General features: G+C 44.4%; 1 protein-coding gene across 1 annotated transcript; it reads left to right on the top strand.

Annotated features, from left to right (window-relative positions):
- Positions 1-3,604: 3,604 nt before the first annotated feature.
- LOC124698931 (patatin-like protein 1) lies at positions 3,605-5,199 on the top strand. Its single transcript, XM_047231321.1, has 3 exons — positions 3,605-3,789; positions 3,880-4,061; positions 4,142-5,199. Exons 1-3 carry the CDS (start codon positions 3,673-3,675, stop codon positions 5,037-5,039), a joined length of 1,197 nt encoding a protein of 398 aa, XP_047087277.1. The 5' UTR covers positions 3,605-3,672; the 3' UTR covers positions 5,040-5,199.
- Positions 5,200-16,630: the final 11,431 nt, after the last annotated feature.

Here is a 16,630-nt window from a genome sequence, read left to right as displayed (position 1 = left end):
TATACTTGTGGGTCATCATGGCTCTATTTATAGGCTTGGGTAAGCTCTAGTATCATGACACATAGGTGGTGACTCTTGTGTTGGTTGGATGAGTAAGGTGCTTGGTTGTCATGCCCTCATCCATAGCAATCCTTTGAGCATGAGGTGGCAAAGCTTGGAAAGCAAGTCATATAGATATTTTCATCCCATGTGGCGTAGAGATTATCCTCTCATATGATTTATTTTTGGATAGCCAAGTGGCATTTGCTACTAAATATCATGTGGATGGTTTTATTAATGTGGATGAGTCATCATACCATCTTTGATTGGATTGACATTATAATATTGGTAAAAAGGTTGAGGTTGAGGTTATTTCTCAAATTTGGATAGTTGGTGTTTGATTTCCCCAAGGCATGATCATATGAGTTTCAAAATACTCATAGTTAGTTTGATTCAAATAGTTTGAACTATAATTTGTAATGTAAATGGATTTAGTTTTATGATATTCCATGTATTTAATAAGTTATGATTTAAATGAGAATGTGTGGCTTTTATGCACTTTAGACCCTGTGGTTTACCTTATTTATAAGTGAATTAAATTACACACAAAGGTAGTTGCTAACTTTTAAGTGTTGTGTAATAATTCTAGTTCCTTTTTGATCCAACATATGGATCAAATTATGTCTACCCAAAATAAAGTTTTAGCAAAGATCACAGTGAAGCTTATAGCGCTTGACTTGATGATCTACTTCAATTCCAGCAAGTCAAGTGAAACTTCAGTTACTGTGGTAAGCTTTATTTGAAAGCGCGAAAATTCCCCGGATTTTCTATGCATGAATGCAATGCACACTTTGGTGTTCTCTCATTTTGTAGCCTCTAAACCTGGGATATTACAGGCACCGGCTGGGCTTCTGCATCGCCATCAATGGGATCGTATCCCACGAGCGCCCGGCCTTTAAAAGTCAACCAATATCGTCCATGCCATTGCCCACACCACCGACACCTCCACTCCCACCCATCACCGCCGCGCGCCACCGCATAACCATGGGAAAGAAGAAGCACGACTCCGAGGCATCCGGCACCACGCAGGCGAAGCGGACGAATAGGGTGTCGCTACCCGTCAAGGTGGCGCGTCTCATGCACAATAACTGGATGCCATGCGACGGCTGGCGGGACTTGCACCCGGCTGGCGGCGACTGGCGGCTCAGCCACCTCCGGGTGCCTGTCCCGCCCGTGCATCTACGCGAGCCAGGCAGGAGCGCCGAGATCCGACGCAGGCGGTGGTACCTGCCGCCGGACCTCCACGCCGATCCCATCTTCGCCGTCGACTCCAACAGTTGGCACACCTGGCGCCAGACCGAGGAGGATTCGAGGAGGCAAGCGGTTTTCCTCAGCAACCGGGACTTCCCGTTTGACAGGCCACCGCCACCTCGTCGCAGTCGTCGACGCCTCCACAAGACGACGACGACGACGAGGACTGCGACGCGCTGGCCTACCACAACGAGGAGGCCAAGGACGATAGCGACGACTTCGTCGCCTGCATTTTCCAGGATTGGTAGGCGGCCATGGCGGAGGGCCGGAAGTTCAACCTCCCGACGACGATGACCGATGACGAGATCGAGAGGCTCGGCGTCCTTGTCTCGGAGGTGGACTGACCGTTGCAGCCATCGCTGTCCCGTTACGCCACCGGCATCATGCCGTCGGGCCTCACGAAGGAAGAGGCCCTACAACGGGCGCTCCAGAACTCAACCCCGCAACCGCCGCCTCTGACTCAACCTCTACCTCTGGTGTACAATCGGTGGGCAGCTCCACCTCCACCTCATCCACCAGCGTGGGCTGCTCCACCTCCACCTCCACCGCCGGCAGCATCGGCGTATGTTCTACCGGTTGCCAACTGGTCGTGGCCGGTACCGGATTTCATCGTGCTCGACGATGACGACGAGTAGGCGCATGGGTTAGTTTTTATGTTTTTTATTTTCCTTTCTTTACTATGTAAATTAAGTTTTTATATTGAAAAAATGCAAAACCGAAAAAAATGCGTCGTGCCGCTAGGGGCACCCTATCGATGCAAACTGACACGCGGTGGATTTCGAACATTTGGGCCGACGCAAACGGACACACGTGGACATTTTAGGCGTTCGAAATGCATCGACCCGTTGGAGATGCCCTTAGAAGCTTCATAAAAAGCTGAATGCACCGAATTACAAGGAGGCCCTCTAGCTTCTATCGCCCTGGAAAACCAACTATTTAAAGATAAAGCCTTAAACTTTAAAAAAGAGCCCTAACAAAAAAAAATCTAAGCCATCATGTTCTTGTGCTTCTTCTCCGCCACTCGCCGGAAACCTCAAGGCGTATGCCACGCCGAGGTCCGAGAGGAAGATGCTCGTGGTGATCTCATTGCCAATGCAGAACCAAATTCGTCGGCCATCTCTACACCTCCAGGGACAAAACCACTTGGAGGCGAAGCGACAGCGAGCTCAGACGGTTGGCAGAAAGGAAAGGCCTCCATATGGAGGTTGAAATCCTGGAAGTGAGCCGCCATTCGGCCATAGGATGCAGGGGCAAGGCAGCATCAGTCCCTTGGTGATGAACTTTCCATAGAGCGCTTCTGAGAATTTCGGCAATCTCCACGACTGGCCATTTTAACTATGTGTGAACGCTTGTTCTGTACTAGTGTGCAGAAAATTGTGCCGATAGGATAGGTAGAGTGGAGCGAAGCGGGGTGAGCAAAGCATTTAGCAGCCATCGCTACCTTTAAACATCCATCTACATCATCCCCACAATACATCATGAAGCAAGAGATGAAAAATCTACCATACAACATTCACATCTACTTAGATGAACCACACGCTAACAAATCTAAGCTACCAGAATAGGGTTAGAAGTTACCCACGAAACTCTAACCATCGGATGACGAAGACGACATCTGGAAAAACTGGAGGGACAAGACTTGCTGCAGAAGAGCTCCACCAACAGGAGTTGATGGCGCCGCTTACCTGCTCGTTGGTGAAGAAGCTTTTGCGGATAGAGAGCTTAAATGGGAAGAAATGTTGGCGCGGGATTTGTCGGTGAGCCAGAGTGTGGGGGTAATAGATGGTGTCAATCGACTGGAGGTGACCCAATTTTTCCCATCGGTTTTTTTTTAGACGCCGGAGAGCTCCGCCATCTCTCGCCTGCACGAGCTCAACGCCGCGTTTCCACTCCGAGCAAAAACATTTCGTCTTATAGAGGCTCTTCGCTGCTTTAAGAAACATACAGTGGAGATAATAATATTTCAAGGAGAAACCAAATACCCCTTTTTCGGCCCACTGAAGCTGGGAAGCCAAAATCGAAATACCCGTGTTTCGGAAAAAAAAAAGTAGGCATTATCTGTGTGTCCAAATCAGCGATGCATGTGTCTTTCAGATATGCAATCCTGACAATATGAAAATACTGGCTCAGCCCCTGGCCCAGCCCCGGCGAGTAGGGACTCCAGCTAATCAATCGTGACACACGCGCACGCAAAAAATGAGTGTGAAGTCTGTAGCCTCACATTCCATCTTACCAGCTTACTGACGCCAAATTTCTATTTATATGGCTTTGCGAGCCTCCAGTTGGGAACTCACGAGATCCAAAGCTAGTAGAAGTCTTTAAGCAATTTAGAGGCCACCGATAGGAGTGTGAGCAAATCAGAGCAGCAACGCCGACGCGACGATGACTTGCCCGCCGCCGTCCCAGGGGAAGCTCATCACGGTGCTGAGCATCGACGGCGGCGGCATCCGCGGCCTCATCCCGTCCACCATCCTCGCCAGCCTCGAGGCCAAGCTCCAAGTACGACCGTCCGTCCGTAGCTCCTCGGTGCATCGTCGTCGTCCTAGATAGATAGATTGATTGATTCCGAGGGAGTGCTTTGTTTTGCAGGAGCTGGACGGGCCGGACGCGCGCATCGCAGACTACTTCGACGTGATCGCCGGGACGAGCACCGGCGCGCTGGTCACGTCGATGCTGGCGGCGCCGGGCGAGAACAAGCGTCCCCTCTTCGCCGCCAAGGACATCAACAAGTTTTACCTCGACAACGGGCCCAAGATCTTCCCTCAGGCGAGGTACGTCGTAGAAAGGTTTTAATTTCATGCCGCTCGATCGCTTCTTCCGACTAATAATTAATCGGTTCGGCCGACTGCAGGTCCGGGTTCCTGGCTCCGGTGACGTCATTGGTTGGCTCGCTGCTGGGTCCCAAGTACGACGGCAAGTACCTGCATGACAAGATCAAGAGCCTCACCAACGACGTGACCTTAGCCGACACCCTCACCAACATCATTGTGCCGACGTTCGACGTCAAGTTCCTGCAGCCGATCATCTTCAACACGTACGAGGCCAAGAAGAACCCGCTCAAGAACGCCCATCTGTCGGACATCTGCATCAGCACGTCAGCGGCGCCCACCTACTTCCCCGCACACTACTTCAAGACCCAGGATCCTTCGGGCAAGCTCCCCGACAGTGAGTACCACCTTATCGACGGTGGTGTGGCCGCTAACAACCCCACCATGGCCGCCATGTCCATGATAACCAAGGAGGTGCTGTCCCGGAACCCGGACTTCAACCACGGTAAGCCTGCCGGGTACGACAACTACCTCATCATCTCCTTAGGTACCGGCTCGCCCAAGCAGGCGGAGAAGTACACCGCGCCGGAGTGCGCCAAGTGGGGCCTCCGCGAGTGGCTCATCGACGGCAGCTTCACCCCTATCATCGACATATTTTCACATGCCAGCGCTGACATGGTTGACATCCACGCCGCCGTGCTCTTCAAGGCTCTCCGAGTTGAGGAGAACTACCTCCGCATCCAGGTGGACTCACTCGTTGGGGACACCGCGTCAGTGGATATCGCCACCAAGAAGAACATGGAGGCGCTGATTCAGATTGGTGAAAGTTTGCTCAAGACGAAGGTGTCCAGGGTGAACATCGACACAGGGAAATACGAGGTCGTCGACGACGAGGGAACTAACGAGGAGGCGCTCGCGCGCTTCGCTACGAAGCTCTCTGAAGAGCGCAAGCTGCGCCAAGCCAATCTCAATTCCTACTAGCAGAGACTGATATAGCAGAAACGAATAAGCAGCATCAGCTAGCACAAGAAAATGTTGGATCGACCGATAAAGTGTTCTAGTATTGTAATGTGAACGAATGATTAGTTGTTGTAATCATTCATTTTACTTGAATAATAATTAAGTGAAAAAGGGTGAAGCACGTCTGCACGTGTAAGTCAACTTCGAGGGCACTGTATGCACTGTATTTAAATTAGTGATGCATAGATCTCGGCGCGCACTATTCAAGACGTTGCACCGCGATATGCCGATATCTACAACCTTATCCTGCCAATAATATATTAAGGCAAGACGCACGTGTGCCTGAAGCGGTCACAAACGGGAATTCGCTAAAAGGACATAAGAAAACCTAGTATTACGGAGTACCATTCAGATCTTTTTTCAGGTTTTGGCCACCTGGGAAGCTGTAAGAAATACGTATCCAGTTAACTCTGGAGATGGATCGGAAGATGCTTGGATTTGGTTTTGGGAGCTCACGGGGGTTTCTCCTCTAAATCGGTATATAAATCAACCATCAGATGTGCCTCGGCGAATGACTTTAAAATTTATTAGAGTTTGTCAATTTTGTGTAGTCTAGAATATAAATTAGTTTTTGTTGAGATTTTACACCAGTGTAGCATATATCATTGGCTATCTCTGGAATTTTATTTCAAAAAATTTAAAACTTTGAAATACGAATTTCGAGTGCTTGCAAATAAAGGGTTACATATAGCTCGATCTCCATTTTAAGTTTCCCATTCATGGACGCCCCTTCGCTGTAAGTTTGTAGCATTCGGGGAAGAATCTGGACTACTTATCGTCTTACTAAGCGTGGTCTACCACATAAAGGAAAAGTTTATTTTCTGTAACATAGCTCAAGAGGATGTGAAGCATTTGTTCATGAGCTGCAGGGCCGTTGATATTATATGGAATTATGTCCTCCTTTTGGAGGATTGCAATAGGTTGCTCCTAAACATGACACGGGCCGTCAAAAGTTGGTGCTGTTCAGCGAGTGAAACCCTGCAAGGGAAGAAGAGCGACACTCTGAACTTGCTAGTTATGCTGGTAAGTGGTAACCCCTCTGGCGTGAGAGAAATATATAAAAGGGGTGTTTAATAAGGTTTTCATGCCTGTCCAGGTTAAAGTTGAAGCTCGGCAGTGGGCGATGGCCAGTAGAGGTCATTTCCTGTTACATGAGGAGATATGCTAAAATAGTTATAACTTGGGCGTTCATTTCTCCTCTTGTTGTTCTTTTCCTGGTCATTGTGAGGAGTGTGTGTTGCTGTTGTTCTTTTCTCGATAAAGGGAGTATATTAATATCGAGAGATACCAATTACTTCCGTCTCTGCAACAACGCAAAACTCTAATGACACTACTGATGCACACATCCAAAAAAAATTAACATAATAAAAGTCCCGCTACGGTATGTCAGTCCTAGCAGCAACAATACATCCACTACCAAGACAACACCTGAACTTCAGGCTCTCCAAAAGCGACACCTTTAAGAAGGATGCAGTGCAAAAGCTTCATCGTCGCTCGATCAAAAGATCTTAAGTTTTCACCCTAAATATAGTCTCCGCACTCAAACCAATGCCTTAAAGGGGCCATTAACAGGCACTGCCAATTAATACCAGATCTTGGATTTTCACCCTGAAAGATAAGACTCTGAACTTCACATGTGATGCCGCCCTCACTTGCATACTGCTACTGCGAAATCCAGGACACCAAGCAAGTTCATCAGCATCACAGAGACTCGAACCTCCATTGCAAGTCCTCCAATCAGACCTTCATGATATTCTCCGCCTCTGATTTCACCATGGACTAGAATATCATCTGATGGCAACACAAAGCAGAGCTTCGCACCGCTCCCTCCAGAACCAAACGGTCAGATTAAAAGCATGGGTGTGCACGACAGAATACCAGCCAATCCACCAAACTCCAGGCATAAGGTGCACTGTTACATTCACTGGTGGAGCCTTCCGGAAATCACCACTCCGGCCATATGAAGAAGGATTGACATCAGGATAGTCACCATCTTTGCAGAAGAGGAAACCTAGGACCGCCACCTTTATTCTTTCATGCAGAAGAGTAGGCCCCCACACCGTCATCTGCTGCCCAACGACGGCGAAGGAGGTTCAGAGATCGGTGGACCAGCAGCAATGAAGGCCCACGCGACCCAGATCAAGTCCGCCCGGCCCAGAAACGAGCCTCGCATCCTAGATTGGGCCTGCCCGATGTACGCTGGTGAAGCTGCGCCGCCATGCCGCACGGTACTGGCCGCTGCTACCCACACCGTCCTTGCCCCGCAAGGTCGTAGCCGCCGTGCTCGTGGATGCCTCCCCGGCTTCCATATGATGTGGGCGGAGCAGTTTGTCACGCGTAGGAGGTGCAGCCGACGCGGGACTCCTCTAGTCCCCAAGGGCCAAGATCGGGCCACGCTGCCACTGCCCTCCGCCATGCCCCGAACGCCACCACCATGCACCACCGCCATGATGGGGAGGTCGCAAGGCAGCCACCCCACTCCAAGGTCGCACCGCGCGGAAGGTGCTCGCGACCATGCCATGCGGGCTTTGCCCAGCGGCTTCTAGTGGCGGCAGGGTAGTGGCGGCGGGTTTTGCTATTGTTCTGGTTGCCATAGCCGTGTGGAACTTAGTGTTGTGTTGTTATGTTTTTTTGCTTCTATCTAATATATTTCACATGCAATTCTACTGCATGGTTCGAAAAAAATGATCTCAGTGGGGCCCCCTGAATAAATTTCCAAGATTAAGGACACGTGGGCCCTAGCAACTCCCCCTTTTCTATCAAAAAACCAAAGTCGTCGCTTCTTGCGACATGAGGCTACGATCCCATCATGCGTAGGGCTATGAGCTTCCTCAAGTTCGCCCGATAGCGAGGTCCTAATTAAGTATGCTTATGTTCAAGACTGTGATTAGAATGGGTACAAGAAATAAAGGGAATATATCGGTACCTACATTATGTTAGATAATACGACGGAGATAGTTTAGTTTGGTACATTTGTTGCTAAGAGAACCTGCACTATGAATGCTTATTGACGGGGTGGGGGTGTTCTGCTCATATATCCCTGCCTTGTGTAGCATGATATCTATCCTTCCTTTTTAAAGAAACATCCAACTTAGTGCATGTATTTACATTACGATTGGATAGAAAATGGATATACATGATGATGACCTACAACTGCGACAACCTTTTCACTTACGGTCGAAGACTGTTGTTTCTCACGAGCCAAAGCTAGTGACAACATGCGACACTGACGGTAACAATGTGTAGGATATTCTTATTTGGTTTCATCGTTATAACCTACACCACCAATCATGTGGGCACTCAACTTTGGTAGGATCCTAGTCTATGAACACTTAAAACCTGGTACTGAAAGTGCATCTAGTATTCATATGTTTTGAATGATTAATGACTATCTATTAAGAGACTAATATGCTTACTAAGAATACATAGTAAATTAGTCATATGAGTTGGTTTAACCATAAGGAAGTTTATATATTCGATTCTCAAGTACATATGTTGAACAAGCTATTGAAAACTTACAATGTCATCTTTCTACCGAAATGTTAAGAAAATTCCATGGACAAATAAATCTAGAAATTTAGACTGAATCAATGCTTATCATTTTCAATATGAGACTTCTAGTCCTCAATGGACACGTTGCGTGAAGCAATGGTATCCATTAGGAATTCGAATTTAGCAAGAACATCACCATGAAGAGAACACCTAACTTTATACAAATGGGTGATTATATCATCATCCCCATCATTTTGCACATCATTACCATCCTCCAAGATGCTAGAGAGAGAAGGGGTGAGATCACATTAGCTCTTCTTGCCATGAGAAAAGTGCTGGAATTCTTGGGGATGGAGGAGTTGTAGGAGTAGTCCTTGGAGTAGTCATAAGTACGATGGGTGACCCATGATCGGCAAGAGCCAAACCGGACACACCGACTTCCTTCTCCTCATCCTAATTGTCCTTGTTGGATGTGTATCGGTACCTAAAAAAAACTTTACCTTATCTTCTATTGTTCTTCTTGTATCTTTCATTGATGGGATCTGGCTTCAACCTTTGTTTAGCCCCCCTCTCATGTTTGGGCTTGCGTTATGTCTTCTCATCAGGACACTTGTCGGCAAAGTGACTTGGCTCATCACAATTGTAACAAGTTCTCTTGTTTTCATTACAGAAGCTTGTTCCCTTATTTCTAAAAAAATTGTTTGGTTTTTGGCGAAGAAAGCAAGATTGACTTGGATATCACTCGTTGAAGTCATCTCGTCATCATCATCATATTATTATTATTATTATTATTATTATTATTATTATTATTATTATTATTATTATTCAATCTCTTCATAGTCTTCCTTGACTTCCACAACCTTGGCCTTCAATGCAATGTTACGAGAAGCTTTCATAGCATGGTTCATTTCTTTTACTCTGTAGCAACAAAGTAGGAGACAAGATCATCCGAAGAGAAGTTGTTCCGAGCATCAACGAGTTGCAACTTGAGGGCCAATTGTTGATCATCGATCACAATCATTGAGAATATCTTGGACTTGATGAACTCGTAATTCACATCAAAACAATCATGGCACTTGTCACATCCAAGACCCTTGATCTTCACTCAGAGAGCATATAGTCTTCCATAGGCCCTACTAATGGATTCACCATCCTTGATCATGAACAGACTCATCTCCAACTTCGCATTCTCATACTTTTTTTTTGAATGAGAGAGGTTCCTTCTTGAAGAATCATAATCCTCTGCCATAGCTCCTTCACAGACTCAAGATTGAAAATTTGATCACGAAGAGAATGGTGAACGGATCTTCGAATCTTGTCACATGCCATGCCATTGAGTTGGTGATCATATCTCACATGGGGATATAAGCTATTTGGGTTCACGGGCTTATATCCGCGAACCACCATCTCCTAAAGCTCCTCGCTGCAATTGCGGAGATGAGATTGCATAGAAATTTTCCAAAAGGAAAAGTGAGTTCCATCAAAATGGGAATAAGGATCCGCATGATTAATATGGGCACAAGAACGTAGGTTGAGGATAGACGCAAGGACCACTATTAAATGATGGGGTGGCCTTTGAGGAGCCACCGTTTAAGAGTGGCTCAACATACCCAACCTCACCTGGTGCCTTTGGTTTCTCTAAATATGCAACCGAGGGATCACCAAGTGTTGTCTTACCGTAGTGTTCCTTAAGAATCATAAGTACTATTTTCTTAACACACTCATAGATATCAACATCATATGCGACCTTATCACAAGCCCGCATTTCCCTCATATCTTCAACCGTGTAGATCTTACCCTCCTCATCATCGAAGAGTCGTCCCATCTTGATCTTAAGGCCATAAATCTTTACTATATTAAATCTCTAGAGGTGGTGTCTCGTGGTACGTCCTCTCCACTTCCGAAAGAAAAAAATAGCTTCCTCAGTTTTGATCCCGCGAACGAAATAAGCATCCGGATAAACGGTTGTGCAGCCCACGATGGAAAATACACGCGCAAGCACGCCTTGAAGTCCAACCGCATAGTAACACCGCCGCGCCCCATCTTGCCAGCAACATACTCCTAGGACGACGAACACGCTCGAGCGCTCAACTCGGTAGGGGACCGGCGGGCGCCTGCTCCCGGGCCGCCAATCTGCTCTTCCAGCGTCGCCTCCCATCATCCCAACCGGAGGTGTTGTAATTTCGAACTGCATTCTGTCGAGGCATTCTGTCGAGGCCAGCGCAGGTCGATATTTGTCATGGTCAGCCGCCGACACGCCGTGGTACATCCGTGCACTGCTCGTCCGTCTTTCCATGTGTGGCTGTCCTCTTGGCCGTACTTCCGATCGCCGCCGGCCTGCTTTGAGGCCGAGATCCTCTTTACGCCGTCCCTGTCTGTGCATCATATCTGGGCCATAGCTGCCACATACGATGCGGAAATTGGTCGTTTCCTGGCAGCTTTGTGGCTGTTTGCTCCTGGTGACAGTCTGCTATTGAACGATCCCTCTCGTCAGGCTTCTTGGATTAATTGCTATAGTTGGTGAATCAGGATTTCAGTTCACATCTCAGCCTAAGGAATTTACTTCCATCGTGGTATGCTCCTCACCTCACCCCCATTTCCTGTTCTTTTTTTCTGAATCAATTAGGAATTCAATTTTGGTTAGGGTTCTTTATGCGGATAGAATCTGAATGCAATTGACATGAATAAAAATATAGGAAGGACCAACCATGGGATGAAAAACATACCCAAATGGAATATATATAAATTTATAGGGAATAACTCAACAATTTATATTGCCAGTGTTGAGAATGTTCTCCATTTTGCAGTTATTAACTTGATAAGTTGCGCTTTCTCTCAGAGTTCATTGGAGATAGACTTGTTTTGTGAATATGTCGATGGTAACAGATAGAAGATTCAGATAGTCATTGGCAAAGGGAGTTGCAGGTGTAGTTCTTTTTGTAGCACTCTATCCACACTTACTGATGCTCTATATCGCTCCATAACGAGCATAGGCTGTTTTTCTTCCGATAAGCATTGTTTTCTATATATCATCTTTATTTCTGCATTTATTGTATCTTTCTGACAATTGCTCGCTGGCAAAGAAATGATAGTGAGTTGAATATTCTATTTCTTATTTCTGGTACTGTTTTTTGTGCCTTTAAATGGAAGTGATGCCTTCATTATGCTTGTGGTTCATCATAGGATCATTTGTCTGTGACTCTGAAATCAGCAAGTAGAAAGGCATCCTAGCGTCTTGTCCATCACCACTGTCACAACTGGAGATTTGTCCATTTTAATGGGAGCAAGGATACGATTTCATCTGAGATGTCAGGAGCATTGATCTGGATATGGTAATTTCTCTTGCTGATTTCATTTTCATTGAATATGTAAACATCTACAAGGAACTAGGTGGAGATGAATGGATTTTTATTGGGTGTTCGGTTTATTGAGACTAGATGGTTGATGAAATGCATATAGTTTGGCATATCATGTTTGATAAACGACGCAATGGTAGTACACACTTCTTTTCCACTGATGTTGAGCTATCCCTTGAGAATAATAGAAGAGATCACACTTCTTGAATTATACTTCTCTAGGCATCCCAGTCATAAGTTATTTTATACCATGTCAATATTTTTGGAACTTATCTTATTAAATGAGCTCAATAGCAATGGAATTAATTGGAGGGTCATCACGTTTGCAATTTACCACTTGCTTATTTCGAAATAAACCAGCAGTCGTCCACCCTGCCCGCAGTAACCGATGCCCTTCTCCACACCATGATCTACTCCTGCAGTCCAACACGCCATCCTCGCATCTAAAAAAACGCTGTCCTACCCTTCCTTGAGGCTGCCAAGCACCAGGAGTCCTTGGGTGACAACCATAAGGCCCCAATCTCGCCCTCGAGGCGCTAGGGCCCCTGCAGGAGTCGCACGGCCATGGCGTCTGGTCATTCCCGGCCGCGACATTCCCTCAGCCTCGCCGTTCACACGACCTCCTCTTCTGCAGCCCTGAGTCTCTGGCCACCACCGTGACATCGGTGGGGGCACCGAGATGGCGACTATCGGGGCCGCCGTGCACGATCAGCACGGGCACAAAATGACCATGTCGCTGATGGGTGGCAAATCTGCGCCTCACAGCGTTTACTACCGGAGTCGAGGACCCTAATCTCACACATCCTGACCCAGGTTGCCAAGTCCCCACATAAATTTCATATATAGTGCAGATAATATAGCACCTGGATATTGTGGACTGAAATATTCCAATCTCATCTTCATTTGCACTTGGTTCAGACTGCTCTGTAAAGGAGCACTTCCCTTGATCGTTACTACTACTGCAGGTGGTAACTAGGGAGTCTTTTCTGGGAAAACCAAATCTGATCCCGGGTGCATATGCACCTGGTATGTATAAAACATATTTCCAAAACATAAAAAATTTAGTAAAAAAATTTAGCATATAGAGGGACATGTTCTATGTGTGCACGTAAAGTTTCACATAAAACCAATAATTTTTCTACCCTGTGTAAAAAAGACAAATAATGCCTCAAAAAATAGACTATTTTAGCACCAAAGATTTGTCTTTTTTGCACAAGGCACGAAACATATCGGTTTTTGCTGAAACAACTTTGTAAGCATGTAATATGTCAAGGTATACACGGGGAATTTTTATTTGTATTTTTCTAACATTTTAAAATATGTTTAATATGCATTTCAAATAAAGGGTGCAAATGCACCCGGGTGTAGAAACACCCTGTCCGTCTTTTCTAAACCATATAATGCCACATTTCATCATTGTCTGGTTAAGATTAAGTGTATTTTTGTTTTCTGTTTTAGCCAGTGAGAGCGAAGAGATACATAATTAAGTCTAAGTGCAGTATCAGTTCTTGTTCAGTTCCGAACTATGTCCAAGTGCACTGTAAGTTCTTATACATTTTGATTACAGCTGTTTAAATATTGTATATGAGACCAACAGGTTTTCAGAGCCAAACATCAAATATAGCAGTATACCCTGCACTGCCATGTATAGGGGAATCAGTTGCGTATCAAAGTTGTGTCTGGGCAAAAATCTATGGATTTTTTTTTTTGCAACAATCATCCTACATATTAATTCGAGTCTGATTCATATTTGCTAGACACTTATCACTTTGTTAAAAATCTACATGTCTATGCTTACATGAAAAATATTATCTGCACTCTGTATATATATTCTAGGTGCGGATTTAGTGGAGCACTCAAATTTGGTTCAATATAAAGGGTCTAAAAGATTATTTTATGGATATACATAGTTTTCAGATTATTTTAGGTATTATTTCCATCACAATATTGATGCTCAAGAGCCTACGTTGCATCCTTACTTTATCCTTTGAGTTCAACAAAGTCACTTGATATATATTTTTTTACTCCCTCCATTTGGTAATATAATAAGTTTAAGCAAGCTAGAATTTTTCATGGCCATTCAGCTCTTTGTGTATGGTTCTGGAATGAAATAGAGTGCTGCTTGTTTCGCTCTCTTATTTACATGGGATGTGGCACTTTTGACATGCCATTCTATAGTTGTAAAGGGGCATCCTCTAGATCTAGAAGTTTATATCGATTTTACAAAGGATAGCAAATAACTCAAATCTCTTCCTGAAATAACTTCTCATCTCTTAACTTAACTTAAGTGAAAATGTAATTAATCTTGTAATTATCAAAAAGGAAACCCCCCCACGGGATCAACAAATCTTTCTACCTTACACACATTCATCTATTTATTCTTTGTTGATCTGCAGCAGCGCATATCAGATGATTAAAATCACATCCACAATCCTGCTATCATAGTTTTTATTAGTTTATCTTTTTGTATAAAATGTAGTGAAGTTCTGATGTTGAGGTGGTTACATTGATTATTCCCAATCACAAATGAATTGTTGATTTTTGTGCTGACAACAGGTTTGCCCGCTAATGGCCAACGAGGCAGCTGTCCTATAAGCCTTCTGATTGCCAATAGAGGTTTCTTAATTATAATAACTACACTGCCTAGGTGAAAAGTTAATTTCTTGGTATTACTAACTTTTATCATTTTGCTCTTAGTTTTCCTTACTCGTGAAAACAGTGTTAGCAATACTGACCTTTGCATGTTGTGAAAACTGTAGTTTGGTTGATATTCTGTCAAATCTATTCCTTTCACCGTTCTATGTGGTCTTTATGCTGTGAGCATGTGCTGTCTTCTCAAAGACATGCATTGAATTCTCTGTTTCATCTGCCAATGATGTTTCTAAAAACAGCTAGAAGTAATAACAAACGTATATGTTGTATTTATGTTTTGAGCCAGATATAAATTCATACTAGAGATATGCCTATAACTTTTTATGGGTGGTTATGCATAATGTGTGTAGCTGCAGATGGAGTAATTGCTTCTTTTCTTTACACGTCTACTTTTTGGCAAGAACCTTTCAAAAAACTTTTTTCTATTTAGTACAGATAGTAAACATGAGACTGTGTACGAGGACAGATTGCGCTTTTCTATTCATTTAAACAAGCATATCGAAGAAATAGTTCCTCAAAGTGAGAATTTTAAGTAGTAACCTTTTCTGACGGAGGAACTATTGCATGATATTTATTGTTACTGAACTTTCTTATATTATTGATGCCTGAACCTTTTCTTGACAAAGCCCCTCTTGTATTTTGTTTTTCTGTTAATAAACAAAGTCATGTCTTTGTTTCCCTCATGGGTCTATTTCATTAGTTTCTTCCCATCTGCTAAGATTTCCTAACGACTTGACACATGATATGTACGATAAGTATTATTGTCTATGTTCTTTTTTTCTAAGTTAAAATATGTTTGGGTTACTCCAATGCAGGAGGATATTATGGAATTGTGAACTGATGATTAATATTGCCGCCTATGCAGGTCAGAAAGAAGGCAGTTGTGTAACATTAGGTTGGCTGAAGAGTTTAGATCAAAGAATGACCCTCGCCGCCACTCTCTACATAGTCGAATTCCTTAATACCTACCGAGCATCACAAATGTAAGAGGACTAAATGTCTGCTTTTTTGTTGAGAAATTATTTCTTCCTGATGCTGTCCTTCAGCAATATTTGCTCATCTCCTTCCATGATATCTTTCGTCCGAGCTCCTCTAGGTTTTGAAACTTTTCAACGATGATAGCGACGCTAATGCCATTCATTGGGATAGGTTGCAACTCAACGCGTTGGACACCAGATATGGCTGCTCCAAGTAATACGGGGTTGCTTTGCCTGAGAAGAACGACTACCAATTGTATAACAATGTCGCATTGCTTGACGTCAACAGTGATGAAGATGAAGACAACATTTGTGGTGTTTGATCAAGGGAATTCAAAAGGCCTCCTAGACTAGATCTAGGTGAATAAAGTTAGTTTAACCATTGCTTTCTGTCCATGACATCCAATTTGCTTTACTGAAATATACTTCAAGGATATTGAAATCGTAATGTTTTTTAGAACATATATAAATTGGCTACCAAGAGCATATATGCCCCATACACTACGTAGCTATATATTTTCTATGAATGTGTATTTTCACATGGATCATATTTATATATGAGACCAAAAAGAAGGAGGCCGTGGCAATCGCACGGACGCTCAACTAGTACCTTGTAAAGAGCTCTTCCTCTGATACCAATTGAAAGGATAGAAATGGTAGCCTAGAGGGGGTGAATATGTTCTACAAATTTTCTTTAATAAAATTATTTTTGCAGTTTTAGTGTATGCGGAAAAGTAGGTGATCCTAATTTTAGTTAGGTGAGGCAACCTAGATGTTGATACAAGGTACTTCAATAATAAGGGATATCACAAAAGTAAGCAACATAAGTAAAGAGCTCAGATAGGAATAACCGAGGCACGCGGAGACGAAGATGTATTCGTGTGTTCCCTTTCTTGGGAGAAAGGTACATCACATTGGAAAGGTTTGGAATCCCATGAAGGAATTCCAAATGCCACAAAGGCTACCTTCTTCTCCGGAGCCTATACCAGGAAGAATAGCTTACTCACTCGTAGTAGACCTTAAGGTATCCAAACCCTCACAAACTTTCCACGGGGAAAATCACAAGCCAAATGCC

Source organism: Lolium rigidum, chromosome 3 (genome assembly GCF_022539505.1).
Source record: "Lolium rigidum isolate FL_2022 chromosome 3, APGP_CSIRO_Lrig_0.1, whole genome shotgun sequence".
NCBI classification, from domain to species: Eukaryota; Viridiplantae; Streptophyta; class Magnoliopsida; order Poales; family Poaceae; genus Lolium; species Lolium rigidum.
Note: the sequence above shows the minus strand (reverse complement) of the source record. Positions and strands in the feature narration are given on the sequence as shown.